The sequence below is a fragment of the Leucoraja erinacea genome, chromosome 15 (assembly GCF_028641065.1).
Source record: "Leucoraja erinacea ecotype New England chromosome 15, Leri_hhj_1, whole genome shotgun sequence".
NCBI classification, from domain to species: Eukaryota; Metazoa; Chordata; class Chondrichthyes; order Rajiformes; family Rajidae; genus Leucoraja; species Leucoraja erinaceus.
Window position 1 is genome coordinate 43,557,146 of NC_073391.1, and position 27,394 is coordinate 43,584,539.

A 27,394-nucleotide genomic window follows, 5' to 3' on the forward strand; every position below is an offset into this window, starting at 1 on the left:
ATTCTCTGCCACAGAAGGTAGTTGAGGCCAGTTCATTGGCTATATTTAAGAGGGAGTTGGATGTGGCCCTTGTGGCTAAAGGTATCAGGGGGTATGGAGAGAAGGCAGGTACATAGAAACATAGAAACATAGAAATTAGGTGCAGGAGTAGGCCATTCGGCCCTTCGAGCCTGCACCGCCTGACACTCGATATGATCATGGCTGATCATCCAACTCAGTATCCCATCCCTGCCTTCTCTCCATACCCCCTGATCCCTTTAGCCACAAGGGCCACATCTAACTCCCTCTTAAATATAGCCGATGAACTGGCCTCAACTACCCTCTGTGGCAGAGAGTTCCAGAGATTCACCGCTCTCTGTGTGAAAAAAGTTCTTCTCATCTCGGTTTTAAAGGATTTCCTCCTTATCCTTAAGCTGTGACCCCTTGTCCTGGACTTCCCCAACATCGGGAACATTCTCCCTGCATCTAGCCTGTCCAACCCCTTAAGAATTTTGTAAGTTTCTATAAGATCCCCTCTCAATCTCCTAAATTCTAGAGAGTATAAACCAAGTCTATCCAGTCTTTCATCATAAGACAGTCCTGACATCCCGGGAATCAGTCTGGTGAACCTTCTCTGCACTCCCTCTATGGCAAAGGATACTGAGTTGGATGATCAGCCATGATCATATTGAATGGTGGTGCAGGCTCGAATGGCCTACTCCTGCACCTATTTTTTATGTTTCTATGACTCCATCCCTCTCCCCAATCCTTTCCACTCATCACTTTGATTTCATGTTTCTAGTATTTTGTGTTTTTATGAGTGTTGGCATCCTGGGATAAATAAAGTTCTACCGCATCGTACACATGACAGTAAACTAAGCTGAAACTACCATGTGTGTTTTTGACAGTAATTAATTTTAAACAGCAATGTAAGTATCGAAGAGTTTTGCCCCTGTCCCACTTGTTGAAACCTGAACAGAAACCTCTGGAGACTTTGCGCCCCACCCAAGGTGAGGTTCCCGGAGGTTTTTGTCAGTCTCCCTACCTGCAACCTCCGGCAACCACCTGCAACCTCCGGGAACCGCACGGAAACCCTGGGTGGGGCGCAAAGTCTCCAGAGGTTTCCGTTCAGGTTTTTCTAAGTGGGACCAGGGGCTTAAGTCAGCGGGACAGGCGGCGGGCGTCTCTGGAGAGAAGGAATGGGTGACGTTTCGGGTCTCGAGACCCGAAACGTCACCCATTCCTTCTCTCCAGAGACGCCACGCCGCCTGTCCCGCTGAGTTACTCCAGCATTTTGTGTCCACCGTCGATTTAAACCAGCATCCGCACATGTAAAAGCGGTGGTCTGCGTCTGTGAGGGTAATCAGAGCGAAGGACTTGGAAAAGGCTTACAGCTGTTTGCCTGGTCTGAGGCTGTTGGCGTCCAACTCCTGATCGAATTCGGACTGGAAGTTCTCCAACGTCCCGTCGTCGCCAAACGCCCCCCATTCGGTGTTGATGCACATGCGCCCCTCGTTGTCGTTGACCGCGTCGATGTTACTCAGCTCCTCCATGTAACAAGCGTTCGTCCCGGTACCTGCAGTGCAGCACAAGGGCAATTCAGCCTTGCGAACAGGACGGGCGGAAATGCTTCAGCCCCTGTCCCACTTAGGAGACCGAAACAGCAACCTCTGGTGAGGCTCATCGCATCACCGGTTCCTCGCTCCCCTCCATTGAGTCTGTCCAAAGCAAGCGTCGTCTGCGGAGGGCGCTCAGCATCGCCAAGGACTGCTCTCACCCCAACCACAGGCTGTTTACCCTCCTGCCATCCGGGAGGCGCTACAGGTCTCTCCGTTGCCGGACCAGCAGGTCCAGGAACAGCTTCTTCCCTGCGGCTGTTACATGTCTCAACACTGTACCTCGGTGACTGCCAATCACCCCCCCCCCCCCCCCCCCCCCCCCCCCCCCCCCCCCCGGACACTCCTTCCACCAGGAAAAAAACACTATGACTGTATGCACGAAATAGATTTATTTATTGCTCATATTTATGCCGCTCTTCTAGGGAGATGCTAACTGCATTTTGTTGTCTCTGTACTGTACACTGCACAATGACTATAAAGAATCTGGATTGAATCTGAATCTGAATCTGGATCTGAATCCGAATCCGAATCTGAATCTGAATCTGAATCTGAATCTGAATCCGAATCCGAATCTGAATCTGAATCCTTGCCCGCCACCCAAGGTTTCCGTGAGGTCACCGGAGGTTTTGGCCACTGATCGAAAGTTGTTTCTGCGTGGTCGAGGCTTCATCTAGGTTGCTGCTATTTTTGTCATCATGATTCAAACCGGCCTCGACTAAAAAATAGGTTGCCGTTTTAAAAATCGATCATTTTTTAGTCGCTGGTCTAGTCCAAGCCGGTTTCCTTCACAGTCGAGGAAGGTTTTCAACATCTGCGTGGGAGGTGGCAGGAGGTTGCAGGTCACCTCGACCTTGATTTTTATTTTGGGTGGCGGGCAAGGTCACCAGAGGGTTGCTGTTTGGGTCTCCTAAGTGGGACAGGGGCTGAAGCATTTCCGTCCGTCCGTTCGGATTGTACTCGCTAGAATTTAGAAGATTGAGGGGGGATCTTATAGAAACGTACAAAATTCTTAAGGGGTTGGACAGGCTAGATGCAGGAAGATTGTTCCCGATGTTGGGGAAGTCCAGAACCAGGGGTTACAGTTTAAGGATAAGGGGGAAATCTTTTAGGACCGAGATGAGAAAAACATTTTTCACACAGAGAGTGGTGAATCTCTGGAATTCTCTGCCACAGAAGGTAGTTGAGCCAGTTCATTGGCTATATTTAAGAGGGAGTTAGATGTGGCCCTTGTGGCTAAAGGTATCAGGGGCTATGGAGAGAAGGCAGGTAATGGATACTGAGTTGGATGATCAGCCATGATCATTCAATTCAATTCAATTCACTTTATTTGTCATATTGAATGGCGGTGCAGGCTTGAAGGGCCGAATGGCCTACCCCTGCACCTATTTTCTATGTTTCTATGTTTCTAAGTGGGACAGGGGCTTTTAGCGAGCTAAAACGGCGGCGGCAGCCTAGTTCTGCTCCTGTAACTTACAGGCTTTCACAAGTAGTAGTACACATCCAAATTGTGGACATCACCCTTCAGTCTACAGTAATGGGGAGGGTGTCGACAGCAACACCGGCAGGCAGCAGTTATTGTTCATCAATAAAAGGCAATAACTCAGCGGGGTCAAAGAGTCACAGAGTGATACAGTGTGGAAACAGGCCCTTCGGCCCAACTTGCCCGCACTGGCCAACAATGGCCCAGCTACACTAGTCCCACCTGCCTGCTCTTAGTCCATATTCCCTCCGACCCTGTCCTATCCATGTACCCGTCTAACTGTTTCCTAAACGTTGGGATAGTCCCAGCCTCAACTACCTCCTCTGGCAGCTTGTTCCTTGCACCCACCACCCTCTGTGTGAAAATGTTACCCCTCAGATTCCTTTTAAATCTTTTCCCCTTCACCTTGAACCTATGTCCTCTGGTCATCGGTTCACCTACTCTGGGCACGAGACTCTGGGCATCGACCCGATCTACCCGGTCGCAGGGGGCCGTGGATAGGTGTTCTACGTCATCATCCTTTATCAGTTGGGACCAGTCGGAAGAAAGATCCCGAGCCGAAATGTCGCCTTTTGTTTGGTTTAGTTTAGAGATACAGCTTGGATGGCCCGTAAACTAGTTCTATTCTGCCCAAAGCAGCCAGATAACCGACAAACCTGCATACCCTTGGGACTTGGATCGAGAGGATTTGAGTATAGGAGCAAAGAGATCATACTGCAGTCGTGCAGGGACCCGGTGAGACCGCACCTGGAGTATTATGTGCAGTCTTGGTCTCCTAGCTTGAGGAAGGACGTTCTCCCTATTGAGACAGTGCAGCGAAGGTTCACCAGGTCAATTCCTGGGATGGCGGGACTCTCATGTGATGAGAGAATGGATCGACTGGGCTTGTATTCACTGGAATTTAGGTGGATGAGAGGGGATCTTATAGAAACATATAACATTCTTAAGGGATTGGACAGGCTAGATGCTGGGAAAATGTTCCCCCTGTTGGGGGAGTCCAGAACCAGGGGGTCACAGTTTAAGAATAAGGGGCAGGCCATTTAGGACCGAGATGGGGAATAGCTTTTTCACCCAGAGAGTTGTGAATCTGTGGAATTCTCTGCCGCAGAAGGCAGTGGAGGCCAATTCACTGGATGTTTTCAGGAGAGAGAGTTAGATTTAGCTCTTCGGGCTAACGGAATCAAGGGGTATGGGGAGAAAGCAGGAACGGGGATACTGATTCTGGATGATCTGCCATGATCATGTTGGATGGCGGTGCTGGCTCAGAGGGCCGAATGGCCTACTCCTGCACCTATTTACTATGTTTCTATTTACCTACGATCACGCCAACTTCACAGTAGGGGTCGTCAAATCCACCAGCCATCATGGTCCCCACCGTGTCGTTCACCAGGGCGAGCACGTCCACGTTATAGCCCTAATAGGTCAAAAAACGATAAAGACATGAATGATTTACAAGAATGATCCCAGGGATGAGTGGGGTTGACCTATGATGAGCGTTTGTCGACAGCTCCGGCAGCTCGTTCCACACACCCTTCGTGCAGCAGTAGAGTTGCTGCCTTAACAGCACCAGAGACCCGGGGTTGTATCCCGACTACGGCTGTTATCAGTACGGAGTTTGTACGTTCTCCCTGGGACCACATGGGTTTTCTCCGGGAGCTCTGGCTTCCTAAACACTGCAGGTGTGTCGGTGAATTGGCTTCGGTTAAAAAAAAAAGTAAATTGTCCCCAGTGTGTAGGATGGTGCTAGTGTGTGGGTTGATCGCTGGTCGGCACGGACTCGGTGGGCCGAAGGGCCTGTTTCCGCGCTGCATCCTCCAACCTATGTCCAGTGGTTCTGGATTCCCCTACTCTGGAGAAAAGACTCTGCGCACTTAGACACAACATGCTGAGTAACTCAGCGGGACAGGCAGCCTCTCAGGAGAGAAGGAATGGGAAACACTTCTTCAGACGAGTCTGGGGAAAGGGAAAAGAGAGTTCTGTAGACAATGATGTAGAGGGATATAGAACAAATGAATGAAGGCTATGCAAAAAACTAATGATGATAAAGGAAACAGGCCATTGTTAGCCGTGTGCTCGGGGCAAACAGGAACCTGGAGCGACTTGGGTGGGGGAGGGATGGAGGGAGAGGGAGTGCAGGGGTTTACATGGTTAGAAAAATCAATATTCACACCGTGTATGAAGGAACTGCATATGCCCCTGTCCCACTTAGGAAACCTGAACGGAAACCTATATTATCTAAATGGTGGCCGATTGGGAAAGGGGGAGCTGCAGCGAGACCTGGGTGTCATGGTACACCAGTCATTGAAGGTAGGCATGCAGGTGCAGCAGGCAGTAAAGAAAGCGAATGGTATGTTAGCTTTCATTGCAAAAGGATTTGAGTATAGGAGCAGGGAGGTTCTACTGCAGTTGTACAGGGTCTTGGTGAGACCACACCTGGAGTATTGCGTACCGTTTTGGTCTCCAAATCTGAGGAAGGACATTATTGCCATAGAGGGAGTACAGAGAAGTTTCACCAGACTGATTCCTGGGATGTCAGGACTTTCTTATGAAGAAAGACTGGATAGACTTGGTTTATACTCTCTAGAATTTAGGAGATTGAGAGGGGATCTTATAGAAACTTACGCAATTCTTAAGGGGTTGGACAGGCTAGATGCAGGAAGATTGTTCCCGATGTTAGGGAAGTCCAGGACAAGGGGTCACAGCTTAAGGATAAGGGGGAAATCCTTTAAAACCGAGATGAGAAGAACTTTTTTCACACAGAGAGTGGTGAATCTCTGGAACTCTCTGCCATAGAGGGTAGTTGAGGCCAGTTCATTGGCTATATTTAAGAGGGAGTTAGATGTGGCCCTTGTGGCTAAGGGGATCAGGGGGTATGGAGAGAAGGCAGGTACGGGATACTGAGTTGGATGATCAGCCATGATCATATTGAATGGCGGTGCAGGCTCGAAGGGCCGAATGGCCTACTCCTGCACCTAATTTCTATGTTTCTATGTTTCTATGTTTCTAAAACCTCTGGAGACTTTGCTCCCCACCCAAGGTTCCCGAAGGTTGCAGGTGGTTGCCGGAGGTTGCAGGTAGTGGAAGCAGGTAGGGAGACTGACAAAAACCTCCGGGAACCTCCGGGAACCGCACAGAAACCTTCGGTAGGGCGCAAAGTCTCCACAGAGGTTTCCGTTCAGGTTTCCTAAGTGGGACAGGGGCATCACTCAGCGGGACAGACAGCGTCTCTGGAGAGAAGGAATGGGTGACGTTTCAGGTCGAGACACCCGATAGGTTCCTCCAGAGATGCTGGCTGGCCCGCTGAGTTACTCCAGCATTTTGTGTCTATCAATATTCATACCACTGGGTTGCCAGCTGATTTTAACTACACCCCATTTAACACAGAAATGAGAGATCCATCAGGAAAGTCAAAACCTGCAGATTTGGTAAAAAAAAAAAAGCTATGGGTTGGGAAGAGAAAATGGTAATGCAGGAAATGCTCAAAATAAGAAGACGCGAGAAATGAACACAAATTGCTGGAGGAACTCAGCAGGTCAGCACGGTGGCGCAGCGGTAGAGTTGCTGCCTCAATAGGGCCAGGGACCCGGGTTCGATCCTGACGACGGGTGCTGGCTGTGCGGAGTTTGCACGTGCTCCCCGCGACCACGTGGGTTTTCTCCGGGTGCTCCGGTTTCCCCCCACACTCCACAGACCTGCAGGTTTGGAGGCTAATCGGCCTCTGCAAATGGCCCCCAGTGTGTGGGATGCAAAACTGTGATAACACAGAACCAGTGTACGGGGGAATCGCTGGCCGGCACGGACCCGGTGGGTCAAAGAACCCGCGTCCACGCTGTATCTCCAAACCAAACGAATGGCCAGGCAGCATCTGGGGAGGGGATGGACAGATGACATTTTGGGTCAGGGCCCTTCTTCAGACTGACTTGAACTCAAGAAAAAATCATTGTCCACACAGAGAGTGGTGAATCTGTGGAATTCTCTGCCACAGAAGGTAGTTGAGGCCAGTTCATTGGCTATATTTAAGAAGGAGTTAGGTGTGGCCCTTGTGGCTAAAGGGATCAGGGGGTATGGAAAGAAGGCAGGGATGGGATATTGAGTTGGATGATCAGCCATGATCACATCGAATGGCAGTGCAGGCTCGAAGGGCTGAACGGCCTACTCCTGCACCTATTTTCTATGTTTCTACGTTTCTATGAGACATCCCTCAGGAATGTCAACATACGCTCGCAGGGACCTAGTCTGAACACGGATCAAACATCTTGAATGATCCAGCGGTTCCTCCAAACACCAAAGGCATTGAGTGTGACAGAAATGTTCATTTTAATTTTAATTCACCTGGTGTTGTTCAATTGCTTTACGTAACAGTCCGATCACATTCTCTCCTTCAGTTCCTTTGACATCGAAATCCTTATCCCAGGCAATGAGATAAGCCTACAACAACAAAAATAACACATTGTGAATTACTTGAGGTGGAATATATAAATTTCACATAGACACAATATTCTGGAGTAGTTCAGTGGATCACGCGGCATCTCTGGAGAAAATTGTTCAAGAGTTCAAGAGAGTTTTATTGCCATGTAACCCTGATAGGACAATGACATTCTTGCTTTGCTTTAGCACACCAGAACATGTTAGGCATGAATACTGAACAGATCAGCGTGTCCATGTACCATTGCATAAATATATACACACATGAATAATTAAACTGATAAAGTGCAGATTATTAGTTATTAATGTTCAGAGATTTGCCGAGCTGAGTTTAATAGCCTGATGGCTGTGGGGAAGCAGTTATTCCTGAACCTGGACGTTGCAGCCTTCAGGCTTCCACCTGAAGGCAGCGGAGAGATGAGTGTGTGGCCAGGATGGTGTGGGTCCTTGATGATGATGCTGCCAGCCTTTTTGAGGCAGTGACTGCGATGGATGGACGGGAGGTCAGAGCCGATGATGGACTGGGCTGTGTTTACTACGTTTGTAGTCTTTTCCGCTCCAGGGTGCTCAGGTTTCCGAACCAAGCCACGATGCAACCGGTCAGCATGTTCTCTACTGTGCACCTGTAGAAGGTAGAGAGAGTCCTCCTTGACATACCGACTCTCTCACTGTAATCTTCTCAGGAAGTAGAGGCGCTGATGTGCTTTCTTTATGATTGCATCAGTGTTCTCGGACCCGGAAAGCTCTTCAGAGATGTGCACGCCCAGGAATTTGAAGCTCCTGACCCTTTCCACCATCGACCCGTTGATATAAACGGGTTTAGTCCAGAGATACAGCATAGAATCAGGTCCTTTGGCCCACCACCGACCTGCGATCACCTGTATACTAGTTCTGTCCTACACACTGGGCACAACTTGCAGACGCCAATTCACCCTACAAACCCGCAAGTCTTCGGGATGTGGGAGGAAACCAGGGCACCCGGAGGAAACCCAAGGAGAAGGTACAAACTTCGTACAGACAGCTCCTGTGGTCAGGATCGAACCCGGGGTGTCTGGAGCAGTGAGGCAGCAAATCTACCACTGTGCCACCGAGCTGGCCAATCACTGAATCTGAAACGTCACTGGTTCCCTCTCCCTTGAGATGCTGCCTGTCCCGCTGAGTTACTCCGGCATTTTGTGTATATCTTCGTTGTAAACCAGCATCTGCAGTTCCTTCCTACTCGTTTTAAATCCTTGAAGCCAACCAGTCTGCCCAACCCTTGATTTCCTAACGCCCATCCTATGAGAATATGAAAAAAGGGATCATTTCATAGATACCAAAGTTTGATTGGTGATCTGTGCTACATTGTCCGATGGCTCCGGGCCTGGACTCGCTAGAGTCTAGACGGGTGAGGGGCGACTTCATTGGAACTTAACGAATAGTGAAAGTACGTTTCCACAGACAGTGGTGAATCTGTGGAATTCTCTGCCACAGAAGGTAGATGAGGCCAGTTCATTGGCTATATTTAAGAGGGAGTTAGATGTGGCCCTTGTGGCTAAAGGTATCAGTAGGTATGTTACAAAACCTACCTGAATCGTCATTGAGAATCTGTCCCAGCCCCGTGTGTGTGATTTTGGCGCTGTTTAGAGGGGGCGGGTTTAAAACGCGATTTTTACTAGGCCGTTGCAATCGAAAATGTTCAGCCTAGTAAATCATTAACGGAAAATCGCTGAAAGACCCCGTCGCAAAAGTTATTATTAGTTTTTATGGCCTTGTATAATAGTTATAGTAGTTTAAAAATCACTTTCTCAACCCGCAACCTCTCGCAGCCCCAGGGTTTTATAAAGCAAACAATTAAAGGTATGTACCTTATTTTTACATTAAAAGGGGCTTCTTAAGAACCCTGTATATAAAGTTTTCTATAGCGAATAGTTCATTTTGGGCTCTTTATATCCCGCAGTATTTTTCTGGGCATTTGAGGGCACAAATCCAGCGCAATGTGAACGTTCTAAACCAGCGCGTTCCACAGGAACCCACTAGAAAGCTGATTTTAATTGACTTTAATTTACAGCAATTGAACACTAAATTCCTTCCATTTGGCCTATAAATTGATGTAAATGAGATTTAAAAATCATGTTTTATTGTGAATTATATGTGAATATTATTTAGACACTTGGGCTATTTAAAAATGTTAATCATTTATTAAGAAATGGATAGATGTTTAGATCTAGTAATTGAAGTTTGAAATTAGCTACAATTGGGTAACTAACTAATTATATGCTTTAATTTCAGGTCCTCCAAGTAAGATTATTTTATATTTGTTTCAGAATGGTTCAATCTATGATAACTGAAAATTTCATTCAGTTCTCTTAATTTTTAACAAGGTTATGGGCTTTTGACTGTCCTCGATCACAGCTTTTTTGTTATGTCCATAGAAAATCAATAGGGAACAAGATGCTAATTTCCGAGTATGAAAATGGCCATAACGTTTTTTTATTACTTGAGATATGAAAGTGAATTAGGTGTCAAATTAAACTTATTGTTATGCTTTATCTGATGGGATAAATTGCAGACTTGATTTTTTAAATCTCAAAATTTTGTAACATTGCTAGTATCAGGGGGTATGGAGAGAAGGCAGGTACAGGATACTGAGTTGGATGATCAGCCATGATCATATTGAATGGCGGTGCAGGCTCGAAGGGCCGAATGGCCTACTCCTGCACCTATATTTCTATGTTTCTATGTTTCACTCGTGGGAGAGTCTCGGACGAGAGGTCATAGCCTCAGAATTAAAGGACTTTCCTTTTGGAAGGAGATGAGGAGGAATTTCTTCAGAGAGGGATGGATGAATCTGTGGAATTCCTTGCCACAGCAGGCTGCGGAAGTGGCGCAGAGGTAGAATTGCTGCCTCACAGAGACCCGGGTTCGATCCTGACTACAGGTGCAGTCTGTGCGGAGTTTGTACCTTAAGACAGAGATTCCTGATTAGTCCGAGCGTCAGGGGAGAATGCTGGAGAATGGGGTTCGGAGGGAGAGATAGATCAACCATGATTGAATGGCAGAGTAGACTTGATGGGCCGAATGGCCTAGATCTGCTCCTATCAGTTGTGACCTTCTGACCTAATGTACCGCCACGTCTAGAAAGGTAAACGGCATTATTTCATTCTCCGGCTATGTAACACGTAAGGTTTTTTAATCTTGCGTGCCAGCATCTCTTTGGCTTTGACTGTCCATCTTGCAATCAACCAAAGAAGACACAAAGTGCTGGGGTAACTCAGCAGGTCTGGCAGCATCTTTGGAAAACACGGATAGATGGCACGGTGGCGCAACAGCCTCACAGCGCCAGAGGCCCGGGTTCGATCCTGACTGAGGGTGCTTGTCTGTACGGAGTTTGTACCTTCTCGCCCGTCACCCACGTGGGTTTTCTCCGAGATCTTCGGTTCACCTGCCAAACCCCCAAAGCCGTGCAGGTTTGTACGTTAATTGGCCCGGCATACGTGTGAATTGTCACGAGCGTGCGGGGACCGCTGGTCGGCGCGGACTCGGCGCTTCCACGCTGTATCTCGCTAAGAACGAGAAGGAAAGGCGAGGGTTTCCGGGTCGGTTCAGGACCCTTGACCTGAAGGGGCGGATGTACCTGGCACTCACCTCGTCCAGTTTGGCTTGCCTGCAGGGGAAGGAGAAGGTGAATCCGAGTGGAAAGCGCTTGCTCTTGATCTCGTGCTTCGTCATGAAGTCTCCCAGGCATTCGGCGATGTATTTGAATAACTGCGGAGGGGGGGGGGGGGGGGGGCAGAAAAGAGGACACAGGCAGTGGAGCGGAGTTGTTGCCACCGACCCACAGCGGTAACAAGAGCGAGGAGAGGAATAATGAAAGGACATGGATCGGCAGGAGAATGGGGCTACATAGAAAATAGGTGCAGGAGTAGGCCATTCGGCCCTTCGAGCCTGCACCGCCATTCAATACATTCCTACATTCTCCTACATTCAACACCGCCATGGCTGATCATCCAACTCAGTATCCTGTACCTGCCTTCTCCCCATACCCCCTGATCCCTTTAGCCACAAGGGTCACATCTAACTCCCTCTTAAATATAGCCAATGAACTGGCCTCAACTACCTTCTGTGGCAGAGGGTTCCAGAGATTCACCACTCTCTGCGTGAAAAATGTTTTCCTCATCTCGGTCCTAAAAAATTTCCCCCTTATCCTTAAACTGTGACCCCTTGTCCTGGATTTCCCCAACATCGGGAACAACCTTCCTGCATCTAGCCTGTCCAACCCCTTAAGAATTTTGTAAGTTTCTATAAGATCCTCCCTCAATCTTCTAAATTCTAGCGAGTAAAATCCGAGTCTATCCAGTCTTTCTTCATAAGAAAGTCCTGACAACCCAGGAATCAGTCTGGTGAAACATCTCTGCACTCCCTCTATGGCAATAATGTCCTTCCTCAGATTTGGAGACCAAAACTGTACCCAATACTCCAGGTGTGGTCCTGTACAACTGCAGCAGAACCTCCCTGCTCCTATACTCAAATCCTTTTGCTATGAATGCCAACATACCATTCGCTTTCTTCACTGCCTGCTGCACCTGCATGCCTACTTTCAATGACGGGTTAGGAGAGAGAGGTACATTGTTGAATGGCGGAGTAGATGCAATGGGCCGAATGGCCTCCTATCACTTACGACTTTGGCGAGGGAGAGGGACGTCAGTGAGGGAAAGGGAGGTCGCTATGATACGATAGAAGTTTATTTATCCCAGGAGGGAAATTAATCCGCCAACAGAACAGTCATAAAAACACAAAATACATGAAACATGAAATTAACGTGACGAGTGGAAAGGCTTGGGGGGTGTGCAAAGATTACGTGGGAGGGGGGCGGAGGGGGGAAGGGGAGTCAGTCTCAGTCTACCCCACGACAGAAGGGGGAGGAGTTGTACAGTTTGATAGCCACAGGGAAGAAGGATCTCCTGTGGCGTTCTGTCCTGCATCTTGGTGGAACCAGTCTGTTGCTGAAGGTGCTCCTCGGGTTGACCAGTGTGTCACGGAGGGGGTGAGCTGTATTGTCCAGGATGTCCAGATTGTCCTGGAGCAACCTCCCCTAGCTCCAAGACCACCTCCCGTGAATCCAACGGACGAGGAGGAGGAGGAGGAGGGAGATCGGTGAGGGAGAGGAATAATGAAAGGCTTGGATAGGCAGGAGAATGGGGCTCGGAAGTGGAGATAGAAACATAGAAAATAGATGCAGGAGTAGGCCATTCGGCCCTTCGAGCCTGCACCGCCATTCAATATGATCATGGCTGATCATCCAACTCAGTATCCCGTACCTGCCTTCTCGCCATACCCCCTGATCCCCTTAGCCAGAAGGGCTTCATCTAACTCCCTCTTAAATATAGCCAATGAACTGGCCTCAACTATCCTCTGTGGCAGAGAGTTCCAGAGATTCACCACTCTCTGTGTGAAAAAAGTTCTTCTCATCTCGGTTTTAAAGGATTTCCCCCCTTATCCTTAAGCTGTGACCCCTTGTCCTGGACTTCCCTAACATCGGGAACAATCTTCCTGCATCTAGCCTGTCCAACCCCTTAAGAATTTTGTAAGTTTCTATAAGATCCCCTCTCAATCTCCTAAATTCTAGAGAGTATAAACCAAGTCTATCCAGTCTTTCTTCATAAGACAGTCCTGACATCCCAGGAATCAGTCTGGTTCAATATGGTTATGGCTGATCATCCAGAATCAGTACCCCGTTCCTGCTTTCTCCCCATATCCCTTGATTCCGTTAGTCCTAAGAGCTCTATCAAATTCTCTCTGGAAAACATCCAGTGAATTGGTCTCCACCAAGGGCGGAAATCCCGGGGGGGGGGGGGGGGGGGGGGGGGGGACAGGTGGGACACATCCGCAGGCAGGATCGATCTCGGCTCTCCGGCGCTGTCCCGTCCGCACCCGAGTGCCCCCCTCCCCACGGGTGGCCAGCGAGGTCATGTGTCAGACGGGAGCTGTACCCCCAGGCCCACAGCCAGCGAAGAGAAGCAGCGCTAAACCCAGCTCCACTCTGCCTCTCCCGCCAGGTTAACCTACAGCCCTGCCTGACTTGCGGGAAATATGGCCAGCACGGGGAAGCAGTGCTGGTGTCCCGTCAGTCGATGCAGGGCTGTAGGTTAACCCCGGCGAGACAGGCAGAGTTGAGCTGCATTTAGCACTGGATTTAGCCTCCGAAGCCTCGCGTGTGTGTGTATGTGTGTGTATGTGAGAGTGTGCGCATGCACACTCTCACACACACACACATACACACACACGCGAGGCTTCGGAGGCTAAATATTGTGTCCCCCCCTGTCCCCTGATACCCTCCATATTTTGATAGCGATTTCCGTGCCTGTCTCCACTGCCAACTGTGGAAGAGAATTCTCACAGTTTAACAACTCATCTCAGTCACAAATGGTCTACCCCTTATTCTTAAACTGTGACCCCTGGTTTTGGACTCCCCCAACATTGGGAACATTTTTCCTGCATCTTGCCTGTCCAATCACTTGAGAATTTTATATGTTTCTATAAGATCCCTTCTTATTCTAAATTCCAGTGAATTCCAGTGATACACTGTTGAATGGCAGAGTAGACTCGATGGGCCGAATGGCCTAATTCTGCTCCTATCACATGACTTTGGCGAGGGTGAGGGAAAGTGAAAGGCCTGGATAGAGTGGACGTGGAGAGGATGTTTCCACTAGTGGGAGAGTCCAGGACTAGAGGTCGTAGCCTCAGAATTAAAGGACGTTCCTTTAGGAAGGAGATGAGGACGAATTTCTTTTGTCAGAGGGTGGTGAATCTGTGGATTTTTTTTGCCACGGAAAGCTGTGGAGGCCGAGTCAATGGATATTTTTAAGGCAGAGATAGATTCTTGATTAGTGCGGGTGGCAGGGGTTTACGGGGAGAAGGCAGGAGAATGGGGTTAGGAGGGAGAGATAGGTCAGCCATGATTGAATGACGGGGTAGACTTGATGGGCCGAATGGTCTAATTCTGCTTCTATCACTTCTGACCTTCCGACCTTCCGACCTTATGAATCAACCATCCAGCAATGGTAGCATTAGTTCCAGCAAAAGGCAAATTAGGGATAAGAGAAGCGAGAGGACCCGGCATGAGGTGGCCACGTAGAACAACGAGGGAGGGGGGGGGGGGGGGGGGGTGGGGGGGGGGTGGTGGTGGGAAGGGGGGAACGTGACGGTGGAAGGGGGGGGGGAGAGTTGAAGGAAACAGGAACCAGCGGGACTACATTGAATACTATTGTCACTCTGACATCGCCCTTTGCGTGGCGTCCCTTTGCATACCCGTGCACTGTACGGACACAATGAATCTCACTGCACCAGGTACGTGTGGCGATAAAGTGCTGATCAATCAGTCGTGTGCGTGGGATTACCTCGTTGGCATGGCTCTGCTTCATCTTGTCAGTCATCGGGTACATCAGCCTCTCCGTCTGTATCATCTGCCTCCCGTCTTCTGACACCCGGACCCGCAACACCTCGAAGCGACTGCCGCCCAAATCCAGCGCCAAAAAGTCGCCCTTTTCTGCCACAAAACACAAAGGTTACGGACACTCGGGGAACAATGCGATGCACAGTCATACACTCGTTTCACCGCTGCCTTCGGGAGGAAGGTGTAGGAGCCTAAAAAGTGCGCCCTCAGTGGTCGCTGGTCGGCGCGGACTCGGCGGGCCGAAGGGCCTGTTTCCGCGCTGCATCTCTAAACTAAACTAAAACTAAGGAGCCTGAAGACTGTAACGTCCAGGTTCAGGAACAGCTGCTTCCCCTCAGCCATCAGGCTATTAAACACTACAACCTCCAAAGAAGCACGGAACGACATAGCTAGGTGGCGCAGGGGTGGACTTGCTGCCTTACAGCGCTGGAGACCCGGGTTCGATTCCGGCTACGTGTGCTGCCTGTAGGGAGTTTGTACGTTCTCCCCGTTATTTGGGGCATTGTCCATTCTCCCCGTGACCTGCGTGGGTTTTCGCCGAGATCCCCGGTTTCCTCCCGCACTGCAGGTTGTAGATTAATTGGCTTGTAGTTTAATCTGTCTCCTCAGATTCTGGTGAACGTCTACCGCTGCACCATCGAGAGCATCCTTACCAACTGTGTCACAGTATGGTATGGCAACTGCTCTGTCTCCGACCGGAAAGCACTGCAGAGGGTGGTGAAAATTGCCCAACGCATTCACCGGTTCCTCGCTCCAAAGCCAGCGTTTCCGGAAATGCTTCAGCCCCTGTCCCACTTAGGAGACCTAAACAGCAACCTCTGGTGAGGTTCAACGCATCACCGGTTCCTCGCTCCCCTCCATTGAGTCTGTCCAAAGCAAGGGTCGTCTGCGAAGGGCGCTCAGCATCGCCAAGGACTGCTCTCACCCCAACCACAGACTGTTTACCCTTCTACCATCCGGGAGGCGCTACAGGTCTCTCCGTTGCCGGACCAGCAGGTCCAGGAACAGCTTCTTCCCTGCGGCTGTTACATGACTCAACACTGTACCTCGGTGACTGCCAATCACCCCCCCCGGACACTCCTCCCACCAGGAAAAAAATAATTGTACTACTGTGACTGTATGCACGGAAATATATTTATATATTGCTCATATTCTTTGTCGCTCTTCTAGGGAGATGCTACCTGCTTTTCGGTGTCTCTGTACTGTACACTGCACAATGACAATAAAGTTTGAATCTGAATCTGAATTGGTGTCAGTATAATTTGTGTGGAGGGTCGTGTTAATGTGCGGGGATCGCCAGTCGCTGTGGACTCGGGCCGAAGGGCCTGTTCCCGTGCTGTATCTCTGAACTAAACTTGTGCTGTCGGTTCATTCTGCAATACCTGTCCCATCAGGGGTTGTTCTCACATAGGTCGGCAGCATCTTCAGCGTCGAATAGCTGTTGACGTCAAGTCCCTTCCTCATCTCGTTGTCAAATCGAGACACGATGTCTCGTAGCTGTTCAGTACTGAGTTGCATGTTGTAGAGGAAACGGTCGACCTGCAGGGGCCACGAGGGTTGACATCCAGTGGACTGACCACGTGGTTTATTCATCACTCTAACCCCCCCCCCCCCCCCCCCCCTCCCCCCCCCCCCCCCCTCCCCCCCCCCCCCCCCCCCCCCCCCCCTCCCCCCCCCCCCCCCCCCCCCCTCGACCTGCAGGGGCCACGAGGGTTGACCCCCTCCAGTGGACTGACCACGTGGTTGATCCAGTGGACTCACTGGTTTACCCCCCACCCCCTCCCCCCCCCCCCCCCCCCCCCCTCTCCCCCTCCCCCCCCCCCCCCCCCTCCCCCCCCCCCCCCCCCCCCCCCCCCCCTCCCCCCCCCCTCCCCCCCCCCTCCCCCCCCCCCCCCCCCCCCCCCCCCCCCCCCCCCCCCCCCCCCCCCCCCCCCCCCCCCCCCCCCCCCACCCCCCCCCCCCCCCCCCACCCACCCACCCCCCACCCCCCCCACCCCTCACCCACGCTGGATCTCTAAACTAAACTAATGCTGGAGCAACACAGCAGGACAGGCAGTATCTCTGGAGAGAAAGAATGGGTGACGTTTCGGGTCGAGACCCTTCTTCAGACTGATATCAGGAGAGAGTGAAGATAGACATAAATGCTGGAGAAACTCAGCAGGTGAGGCAGCATCTATGGAGCGAAGGGATAGGTGACCTTTCAGGTCGAGAGGGAGATACATAGATAAGGAAGTGTAAGGTGTGAAAACGGGGCAAAGGGAATGAGGTTCAAGGAAAATGTAGAGTAGATGATTGTTAGCTGGGAGAAGCTGCCAACAAAGCAAACAGAGATCAAATGTAGTCGGAGACAGTAAGACTGGTCAGAGAACTGGGAGGAGGGAGGGATGGATTGAGAGAGAGGGACAGCGATTGCCAGCAAAGCACATACCAGCATACCTGATGCACTTGAATAACCGGTTTGCTTTGCTTTGGTTTGGTTTGATTTAGTTTAGTTTAGAGAAAATGGCACCTCGCTCAACTAGTCCGTGCCGACCAGCGATCCTCTACACAATAGTGACAATTTACTATTTTAACTAAGCCAATTAGCCTGCAAACCTGCATGTCTTAGGAGTGTTGGAGGAAACCGGAGCACCCGGGGAAAACCCACGCAGGTCACGGGGAGAACGTACAAACTCCGTACAGACAAGCACCCGTGACCAGGATCGAACCCGGGTCTCTGGCGCTGTTAGGCAGCAGCTCTACCCGCTGTGCCACCGTGCCGCCCAATCAGCTGCTTTCTGCTGTATGTTATCAATAACAAAAGGCGCTGTGTTTCCTAAAAAAGGAGCACTCATAGAGTGATGGAGTGATACAGTGTGGAAACAGGCCCTTTTTGGCCCGATTTGCCCACACCAGCTAACATGTCCCAGCTACACTCGTCCCCCATTTGATCCATATCCCTCCAAACTTGTCCTATCCATGTACCTGTAACTGTTTCTTAAATGTTGGGATAGTCCCAGCCTCAGCTACCTCCTCTGGCAGCTTGTTCCATTCACCCACCACCCTTTGTGTGAAAAGTTACCCCTCAGATTCTCATTGAATCGTTTACTTTCCCTGGTTACCCCTCCATGCTAACCTGCCTTCAGTCCAGTCCCTCACGAACTCCCTCCTTCTCAAGCCTCTTCTATTATCTGGCCACATAATCTCTCAGCAAATGTCCCTCTCGCCCCCTCCTGACATCGTCCTCCTCCCTGTTCCCAGACTAGAGCTTTTCATTGAAGTTGAGTTTAGTTTAGATAGACACAAAGGTCTGGAGTAACCAGGCAGCCGTCTCTGGAATAATAGGATGGGTGACGTTTCTGGTCGGGTCCCTTCTCCGGACAGTTTAATTTAGTTCAAAGATACAACATGGAAACACACGCCCTTCAGCCCACAGGGTCCACGCCGACAATCGATCACCCATTCACGCTGGTTCTATGTTATCCCACTTTCCCATCCACTCCCCACACACTGCTCCGATTTCCTCCCACACTCCAAAGACGTGCAGCTTTGTAGTGTATCCCAGTGTGTTGGATAGAACCAGTCTATGGGTGATCGTTGATCGGCATGGACTCGATGGGCCGAAGGGCCTGTTTTCACTCTGTATTTTTAAACTAAACAAATTTAACTTGGAATTAGGTTCAGCATTGACCCTGGCGCAGTGGTAGAGTTATAACCAAACAGTGCCGGGTTCGATCCTGAACACGGGTGCTTGTCTGTACGGAGTTTGTACCTTTCCCCGTGACCTGCGTGGGTTTTCTCCGAGGTCTTCGCTTTCCTCCCACACGCCAAAGACGTACAGGTTTGTAGGTTCATTGGCTTGGTATATCGGTAAAATTGTCCCCAGTGTGTGTAGGGTAGTGTTAATGTGCATCACACGCCTCGGCACTCGTGAGGAAGGCAAGGCAGCGCCTTTACCACCTCAGGCAATTGAGGAAATTCAGAGTGTCTCCGAGGATCCTCCAGTGCTTCTATGCAGCGGCGGTGGAAAGCATCTTGTCCGGTAACATTACCATCTGGTTTGGGAATTGCTCTGCCAAGGACAAGAAAGCTCTGCTGAGAGTAGTGCGTTCGGCCGAACGCACTATGGGAACTTCACTCACCCCCCTGCAGGAACTATACAACAGGAGGTGCAACTCCAGAGCAAACAAAATCATGAGAGACCCCTTCCACCCCTGCAACGGACTGTTCCAGCTGCTACGGTCAGGCAAACGCCTCCGTTGCCATACGGTGAGAACGGAGAGGTTGAGAAGGAGTTTCTTCCCAGAGGCAATTCGGACTGTAAACGCCTATCTCACCAGGGACTAACTCTACAGAACGTTTTTCCTTCTATTATTTATTATGTAAAAGAATATGTGTGTTATGATTGTGTTTATAATTTGTTTGGTTGTTTTGTTGTTTGTCTTTTGCACAAAAAATCCGCGAGCATTGCCACTTTCATTTCACTGCACATCTCGTATGTGTATGTGACAAATAAACTTGACTTGACTTGACTTGATGTGCGGGGATCGCTGGTCGGCACGGACTCGGTGGGTTGAAGGGCCTGTATCTCTAAACTAAACTAAAACAAAACTACTGTCTGAAGAAGGGTTTCGGCCCGAAACGTTGCCTTTTTCCTTCGCTCCATAGATGCTGCTGCACCCGCTGAGTTTCTCCAGCTTTTTTTGTGTACTTAAAACAAAACTACTGTTCTGTGTTTAAATTTTGCCCCTTAGTCAAGTCAAGTCAACTTTATTTGTCACATACACATACAAGATGTGCAGTGAAATGAAAGTGGCAATGCCTGCGGATTGTGCAAAAAAACAACATAACAACAAAACAGAACAGAACCAGTATTTACATTTTCGAAAAGTAAAAAGACACAACACAACAGTAAATGAGTCCCTGGTGAGATAAGAGTTTACAGTCCTGACGGCCTGTGGGACAAAACTCCGTCTCATCCTCTCTATTTTCACAACGTGACAGCGGAGGCGTTTGCCTGACCTTAGCAGCTGGAACAGTCTGTTGCTGGGGTGGTAGGGGTCCCCCATAATGTTGCTGGCTCTAGATCTGCACCCTCTGGTGTATAGGTCCTGCAGGGTGGTGAATGTAGTTCCCATAGTGCGTTCAGCCGAATGTACTACTCTCTGCAGAGCTTTCTGTCCGAGGGAGAGCTGTTCCCAAACCAGATCGTGTGACAGGATGCTTTCTACAGCCCCAGAGTAGAAGGACAGAAGGATCCTCAGCTGCCCGAGGTGATAAAGGCGCTGCTTTGTCTTTCTCACCAGTGCGGCGGCTTGTGTTGGCCATGTCAGATCCTCTGTGATGTGGACTCCCAGGTATTTGAAGCTGCTCACCCTGTCCACAGTAGTCCCATTTATCCCAAGCCCTCGAGTCTTTCACGGTTCCCAGCAACCCAGAGCAAGGGGTCATAGTTTAAGGATAAGGGGGAAATCTTTTAGGACCGAGATGAGGAAAACTTTTTTCACACAGAGAGTGGTGAATCTCTGGAATTCTGTGCCGCAGAAGGTAGTTGAGGCCAGTTCATTGGCTATATTTAAGAGGGAGTTAGATGTGGCCCTTGTGGCTAAAGGTGTCAGGGGGCTATAGAGAGAAGGCAGGAACAGGATACTGAGTTGGATGATCAGCCATGATCATATTGAATGGCGGTGCAGGCTCGAAGGGCCGAATGGCCTACTCTTGCACCTATTTTCTATGTCTATGTCTATCTACATTTACCTGCTGCCTCACTTACCTTTCTGACTTGATCTTCATTAATTCTCGTAAGGTAAAAAGCCAAAAGATGTACCGCAAACATTTTTTGGCTTTGGTGTTTCAGGGTATTAGGTCCTGACGAAACAAAAGAAAAACGATCATGAGAAGGTCAATGTTACAGTGGTTCGGATTGATACAAACGCTGACATTGACAGGCCCACAAACCTTCTGGACTCAAATTGAATTACAATTTAGTCTCCGCTCTTCATTCACTCCCAGTTGAAGAAATGTGCGGCACGGTGGCGCAGCGCTAGAGTTGCTGCCTTACAGCGCCAGTGACCCGGGTTCAATCCCGACTACAGAGTTTGCACGTTCTCCCCGTGACCTGCGTGGGTTTTCTCCGAGATCTTCCGTTTCCTCCCGCACTCCAAAGACGCACAGGCTTGTGGGTTAATTGGCTTGGTATCAAAATGTAAGTTGTCCCAAGTCTGTGTAGGATAGCGATAGTGTGCGGGGATCGCTGGTCGGTGCGGACTCGGTGGTCCGAAGAGCCTGTTTCCATGCTGTATCTCTAAACTAAACTAAACTAAACTAAACTAAATGCACAGAACAAATGTTGGCTCCTGTGCAGGTGGATAAGAAAACTGTTTAGAAGATCCTTCATTTGCTCTCGGTCAAGTTGAGAGAATTGAAGTACTTGGAGTCAGGTGAGAAACGGCACGGTGGCGCATCGAGAGACCTGGGTTCCATCCTGACCTCGGGTGCTGTTTGTACGGAGTTTGTACGTTCTCCCTGTTACCCCGTGGGTTTTCTCCGGGTGCTCCTGTTTCCTCCCACACTCCCAAGACGTATAGGTTTGTAGGTTGAATGGCTTTGGTAAAAATTGTAAATTGTCCCTAGCGTGTAGGGTAGTGCAAGTGTATGTGGTGATCGCTGGTCGGTGTGGATTCGGTGCATTGATGGGCTAGTTTCTCTAGTGCTATATCTCTAAGCTAAATGAAAGGGCGGCATGGTGGCGCAGCGGGAGAGTTGCTGCCTTTATGCCCCTGTCCCACTTAGGAAACCTGAACGGAAACCTCTGGAGACTTTGTGCCCCACCCAAGGTTTCCGTGCGGTTCCCGGAGGTTCCCGAAGGTTTTTGTCAGTCTCCCTACCTGCTTCCACTACCTGCAACCTCCGGCAACCACCTGCAACCTCCAGGAACCGCATGGAAACCTTGTGTGGGGCGCAAAGTCTCCAGAGGTTTCCGTTCAGGTTTCCTAAGTGGGACAGGGGCATTACAGCGCTTGCAGCGCCAGAAACCCGGGTTCAATCCTGACCTCGGGTGCACTCTGTACGGAGTTTGTACGTTCTCCCTGTGTCCGTTTGAGTTTTCTCCGGGGGCTCCTGTTTCCTCCCACACTCAGTGGGCGGCACATTGACACAGCGGTAGAGTTGCTGCCTTACAGCGCCAGAGACCCGGGTTCCATCCTGACTACGGGTGCCGTCCGCACGGAGGTTGTACGCTCTCCCCGTGACCTGCGCGTGTTTTCTCCGGGCGCTCCGGTTTCCTCCCACACCCCAAAGACGTACAGGTTTGTATGCTAATTGGCTTTGTTGAAACTGTAAACAATCCCTTGTGTGAGTAGGTACACAAAAATGCCGGAGAAACTCAGCGGGTGCAGCAACATCCATGGAGCGAAGGAAATAACTTGTGTGTGTAGGACAGTGTTATTAGTGTGCGGGGGTCGCCGGTCGGCATGGACTCGGTGGGCCGAAGGGCCTGTTTCTGCGCCGTCTAAACTAAACTAAAGTGGATATAATTCTGTAGATCTCGGTCAGCTGTCGGAATATATTGGTCCTATTATAGACCAGACTCTTTGATATCTTTATACCTTAAATCTAGAAACAGCTGGCTCTTCATTCACTTCAAGCTCAGCAGTTGCCGCTCATGGAATGAAGTCCCAAATATAACAATGCAGTAAATACCATGCGGGCACCCTTTTGACATGCAAAAAATGATTGGCATGTTGAACGCGGATTTTCTGTGCCTAAACTTGTTTGCAAATTCTCGTCAGCAAACTGATGTCAATGTTTGTCCAAAGGTGGTTCGGTTCACCAGCCTCAACATTACAAAGCACCAGAATTTGAACCCACTGTTGACTTCAAGGATAGAAACAGAAGGGAGGATGAGAAAAGTGAAAGCACTGGGTCCGCTAACACTATCCTACACACACTGGGGGCAATTTACAAGGATATCAATAAATGGATCAAGCCAATGGTGCAAGCCAGCAAAAAATTGAATACATTATACGATAATTCAGAATTAAAGGACGTTCTTTTAGGAAGATGAGGAATAATTTCCTTAGTCAGAGGGTGGTGAATCTGCGGAATTCTTTGCCACAGAAGACTGCGGAGGCCAAGTCAGTGGGTATTTTTAAGGCAGAGATAGATTCTTGATTAGTACAGACGACAGAGGTTATGCAGAGGTTATGGGGAGAAGGAAGGAGAATGGGGGTTAAGAGGGAAAGATAGATCAGCCATGGTGGAGTGGACTTGATGGGCCGAATGGCCTAATTCTACTCCTTTTCCTTTTGACCGTACGATAATCTAAGCATTTTCATAATGATATACAGGATATATAGTCACAGATTCATATTTCAGCCCAACTCATCCATGCCATTCATTTGTTTAGCCAGAGGGTGGTGAATCTGTGGAATTCATTGCCACAGACAGCTGTGACGGTCAATGGGTATTTTTTAAGGCGGAGATTAACTGATACTTGATTGGTAAGGCTGTCAAGGATTATGGGGAGAAGGCAGGAGATGGGGTTGAGATCGGCCATGAATGAATGGCAGAGTAGGCTCGATGGGCCAAATGGCCTACTTCTGCTGCTATGGCCCATGAACCTATCCACGTGCCTATCTAAAAACCTCTTATATGCTTCTATCCGGTTTTCCCTCAACCTCTGGTGTTCCAGAGAAAATAATCCGTTTGTCTAAAATGGGCGGCACGGTGGCGCAGCGGTAGGGTTGTGGCCTTACAGCATTTACAGCGCCAGCGACCTGGGTTCGATTCCGACTATGGGCGCTGTCTGTACGTAGTTTGTACGCTCTCTACGTGAACTGCGTGGGGTTTTCTCCGAGATCTTCGGTTTCCTCCCAAACTCCAAAGACCGACACGTTTGTAGGTTAATTGGCTTGGCATAATAGTAAAGTGTCCCTACTGTGTGTTTGACTGTCCTGATTAAATTTCACTTTGTATGCCTCGTTGTCATCTTCCCCTAGCTAACAATAATCCATTAATCCTACGTTTTCCTTGATCGTCAACTTTGATCAGTCATTTTCACACCTTACCCTTCCATATCTCTTGGTTCCCTCTCCCCTGACTCTCAGTCTGAAGAAGGGTCTCGACCCGGAAACATTACCCCATTCCTCTTATCCAGAGATGCTGCCGTCTTTAATGGGGAAATAAACCTTGTCCTTACCATGACACAATAAATGGGAGTGGGAGTGTGTGGGGGTCGCTGGTCGGTGCGGACTCCGTGGGCCAAAGGGCCTGTTTCCACGCTGTATCTCTAAAACGAAAAAAATCTCCAAGTAGCGAACACTGCCTAATCCAGGCAGCATCCTGGTAAAAATAAGGACACGGTGATAATAGGTGGTTTCCAGAGAAGCAGTGAAGCCGCAGATGTTGCCCAGATGAGATAAATATGCCATCTTTCATCAACTTTACTGCATCTTATGAGCAATCCTTAATAAAAATGGTGGCTATAAATCACTGGGTTAAATATTGCCACCCACGTTTCAGTCAGTTTCAATATAAGAACAAATAATGTGCAAAAATAAGGACAGGGGCAGCGCGGTGGCGCAGCGGTAGAGTTGCTGCCTTACATCACCAGAGACCTGGGTTCGATCCCGACCATGGCACGGAGTTTGTACCTTCTACCCGTGTCCTGCGTGGGTTTCCCCCGGGTGCTTTGGTTTGCTCCCACACTCCAAAGACGTGCAGGTTTGTAGGTTAATTGTCCTCTGTAAAAAATTGTAAATTGTCCCTAGTGTGTGGGAGAGTGTTAGTGTGCGGGGTGATCGCTGGTCGGCACGGACTCGTTGGGCCGAAGGTTGTGTTTCTGCGCTGTATGTCCAAACTAAACACAAATTGGGAGAGTAACTTAGCGGGTCAGGCAGTAATGTTCTCGATTAACAATTGCATTGGCAGGTGTTGTAAGCCCATTCTTCACAAAGTACAATGAACCTTCCTGGGCCTTCTCCACTGGGCCTACTCCACTGGGCCTCCTCCACTGGGCCTCCTCCACTGGGCCTCCTCCACTGGGCCCCCTCCACTGGGCCTACTCCACTGGGCCTACTCCACTGGGCCTCCTCCACTGGGCCTCCTCCACTGGGCCTCCTCCACTGGGCCTTCTCCACTGGGCCTCCTCCACTGGGCCTTCTCCACTGGGCCTCCTCCACTGGGCCTACTACACTGGGCCTCCTCCACTGGGCCTCCTCCACTGGGCCTCCTCCACTGGGCCTCCTCTACTGGGCCCCCTCCACTGGGCCTCCTCCACTGGGCCTCCGTAACTGTGCCTCCTCTACTGGGCCCCCTCCACTGGGCCTCCTCCACTGGGCCTACTCCACTGGGCCTCCTCTAATGGGCCTACTCCACTGGGCCTCCTCCACTGGGCCCACTCGGCCTTCTCCACTGGGCCTCCTCCACTGGGCCTTCTCCACTGGGCCTCCTCCACTGGGCCTACTACACTGGGCCTCCTCCACTGGGCCTCCTCCACTGGGCCTCCTCTACTGGGCCTCCTCTACTGGGCCCCCTCCACTGGGCCTCCTCCACTGGGCCTACTCCACTGGGCCTCCTCCACTGGGCCCCCTCCACTGGGCCTCCTCCACTGGGCCTCCTCCACTGGGCCTACTACACTGGGCCTTCTCCACTGGGCCTACTACACTGGGCCTACTGGGCCCCCTCCACTGGGCCACTCCACTGGACCTCCTCCACTGGGCCTCCTCCACTGGGCCTACTCCACTGGGCCTTGGGCCTACTACACTGGGCCTTCTCCACTGGGCCGCCTCCACAGCCGGAGTGAAGCCCAACGCAAATTGGAGGAACAGCATGTCATATTTTGCTTGGGCAGCTTACATCCCAGCAGTATGAATATTGACTTCTCTAACTTCAAGTAACCCTTGCTTTGCCACTCTCTCCATCCCTTCCCCGTCCAAGTTCTCCAACTAGTTTGACTGTCCTGATTAAGTTTCACTTTGTATGCCTCGTTGTCATCTTCCCCTAGCTAACAATAATCCATTCTACGTTTTCCTTGATCGTCAACTTTGATCGGTCGTTTTCACACCTTACCCTTCCATATCTCTTGGTTCCCTCTCCCCTGACTCTCAGTCTGAAGAAAGGTCTCGACCCGGAAACATTACCCCATTCCTCTTATCCAGAGATGCCGCCGTCTTTAATGAGGAAATAAACCTTGTCCTTACCATGACACAATAAATTGAAGGGAGCATCAAGGCCAATAAAGGTGTTAGTAGTCACAGGAAGCTCCTTCCAGACTGACACAATCCATTGTGTTTCAACCTCGGTCACCACGCGGAACTGAGATCAGCTTCCAACACACGAGCTGCCATTGTGAGGTGACAATGATGATCACACACGTTACCCCGGGTTCAGTGGCCAGAATTAGTCTCTGTCTCTACTGCTCAGTAGGTGCTGATCTGCAATCAGGGAGAGTAACAGTCACACAGTGTGGAAAATGGGGCCCTTCGGCCCAACTTGCCCACACCGACCAACAAGTCCCATCTACACTAGTCCCACCTGCCTGCGTTTGGCCCGTATCCCACTAAACCTGTCATAGAGTTATAGAGTGATATACAGTGCGGAGACAAGCCCTTTGGCCCAACTTGCCGACACCGACCAACATGTCCCTTCTACACGTCCCACCTGCCTGCATTTAGCCCGTATCCCACTAAACCTGTCCTATTCATGTACCTGTCTGTTTCTTAAACATTGCGATAGTCCCTGCCTCAACTGCCCACGCCGGCAGCTTGTTCCATATACCCACCACCCTTTGTGTGAAAAATACCCCTCAGGTTCCTATTAAATGTTTCCCCCCTCACCTTAAACCTATTCCCTCCGATTTTCGATTCCCGTACATGGTGCCAAACCCGAACCCCTTATCCTAAACGTAGCCTCTCTGATGTCCTACATAACTGCAACATGCCCTCTCAACCTCTATACTCAATTATCATAAAATGCTGGAGTAACACAGCAGGACAGGCAGCATCTCTGGAGAGAAGGAATGGATGACGTTTCAGCCGAGATCCTTGAGTCTGAAGAACGGTCTCGACTCAAAACGTCAACTGTTCCTCCTCTCCAGTGATGCTGCCTGTCCCACCGAGTTACTCCAGCGTTTTGTGTCCATCTTCAGGGTGAACCAGCATCTGCAATTCCTTCCTACATATCCTCCACTCGATACTGATGAAGTATTTGAGCGGCATGGTGGCGCAGCGGTAGAGTTGCTGCCTTACAGTGCGTGCAGTGTCGGAGATCCAGGTTTGATCCCGACTGCCGGTGCTGTCTTTAAGGAGTTTGTACGTTCTCCCCGTGACCGCGTGGGTTTTCTCCGAGATCTTCGGTTTCCTCCCACACTCCAAAGACGCACGTGCAGGTTTGTAAGTTAATTGGCTTGGGTTTGTACACTTGGTATAAGTGTAAATTGTCCCTCGTGTGTGTGTGTGTGTAGGATAGTGTTAATGT

At 50.1% G+C, this 27,394-nt stretch overlaps 1 protein-coding gene across 2 annotated transcripts in view; it reads right to left on the minus strand.

The window, feature by feature from the left end:
• LOC129704285 (hexokinase HKDC1-like) overlaps positions 1 to 26,365 on the minus strand; it is a 61,778-nt gene extending 35,413 nt beyond the window's left edge. The window contains exons 1-8 of one of the 2 annotated variants that reach the window (XM_055647303.1): positions 26,119 to 26,365; positions 20,691 to 20,785; positions 16,321 to 16,477; positions 14,883 to 15,031; positions 11,131 to 11,250; positions 7,411 to 7,506; positions 4,393 to 4,492; positions 1,372 to 1,555 (exon numbers count right to left, since the gene is read on the minus strand). In XM_055647303.1, coding sequence (XP_055503278.1) covers positions 1,372 to 1,555; positions 4,393 to 4,492; positions 7,411 to 7,506; positions 11,131 to 11,250; positions 14,883 to 15,031; positions 16,321 to 16,477; positions 20,691 to 20,753 — 869 coding nt within the window. In that variant the 5' untranslated portion in view covers positions 20,754 to 20,785; positions 26,119 to 26,365. The remainder of the gene's footprint in view (positions 1 to 1,371; positions 1,556 to 4,392; positions 4,493 to 7,410; positions 7,507 to 11,130; positions 11,251 to 14,882; positions 15,032 to 16,320; positions 16,478 to 20,690; positions 20,786 to 26,118) is intronic. The other variant, XM_055647302.1, reaches the window with a different exon arrangement.
• Between the last annotated feature and the right edge of the window lie 1,029 nt (positions 26,366 to 27,394).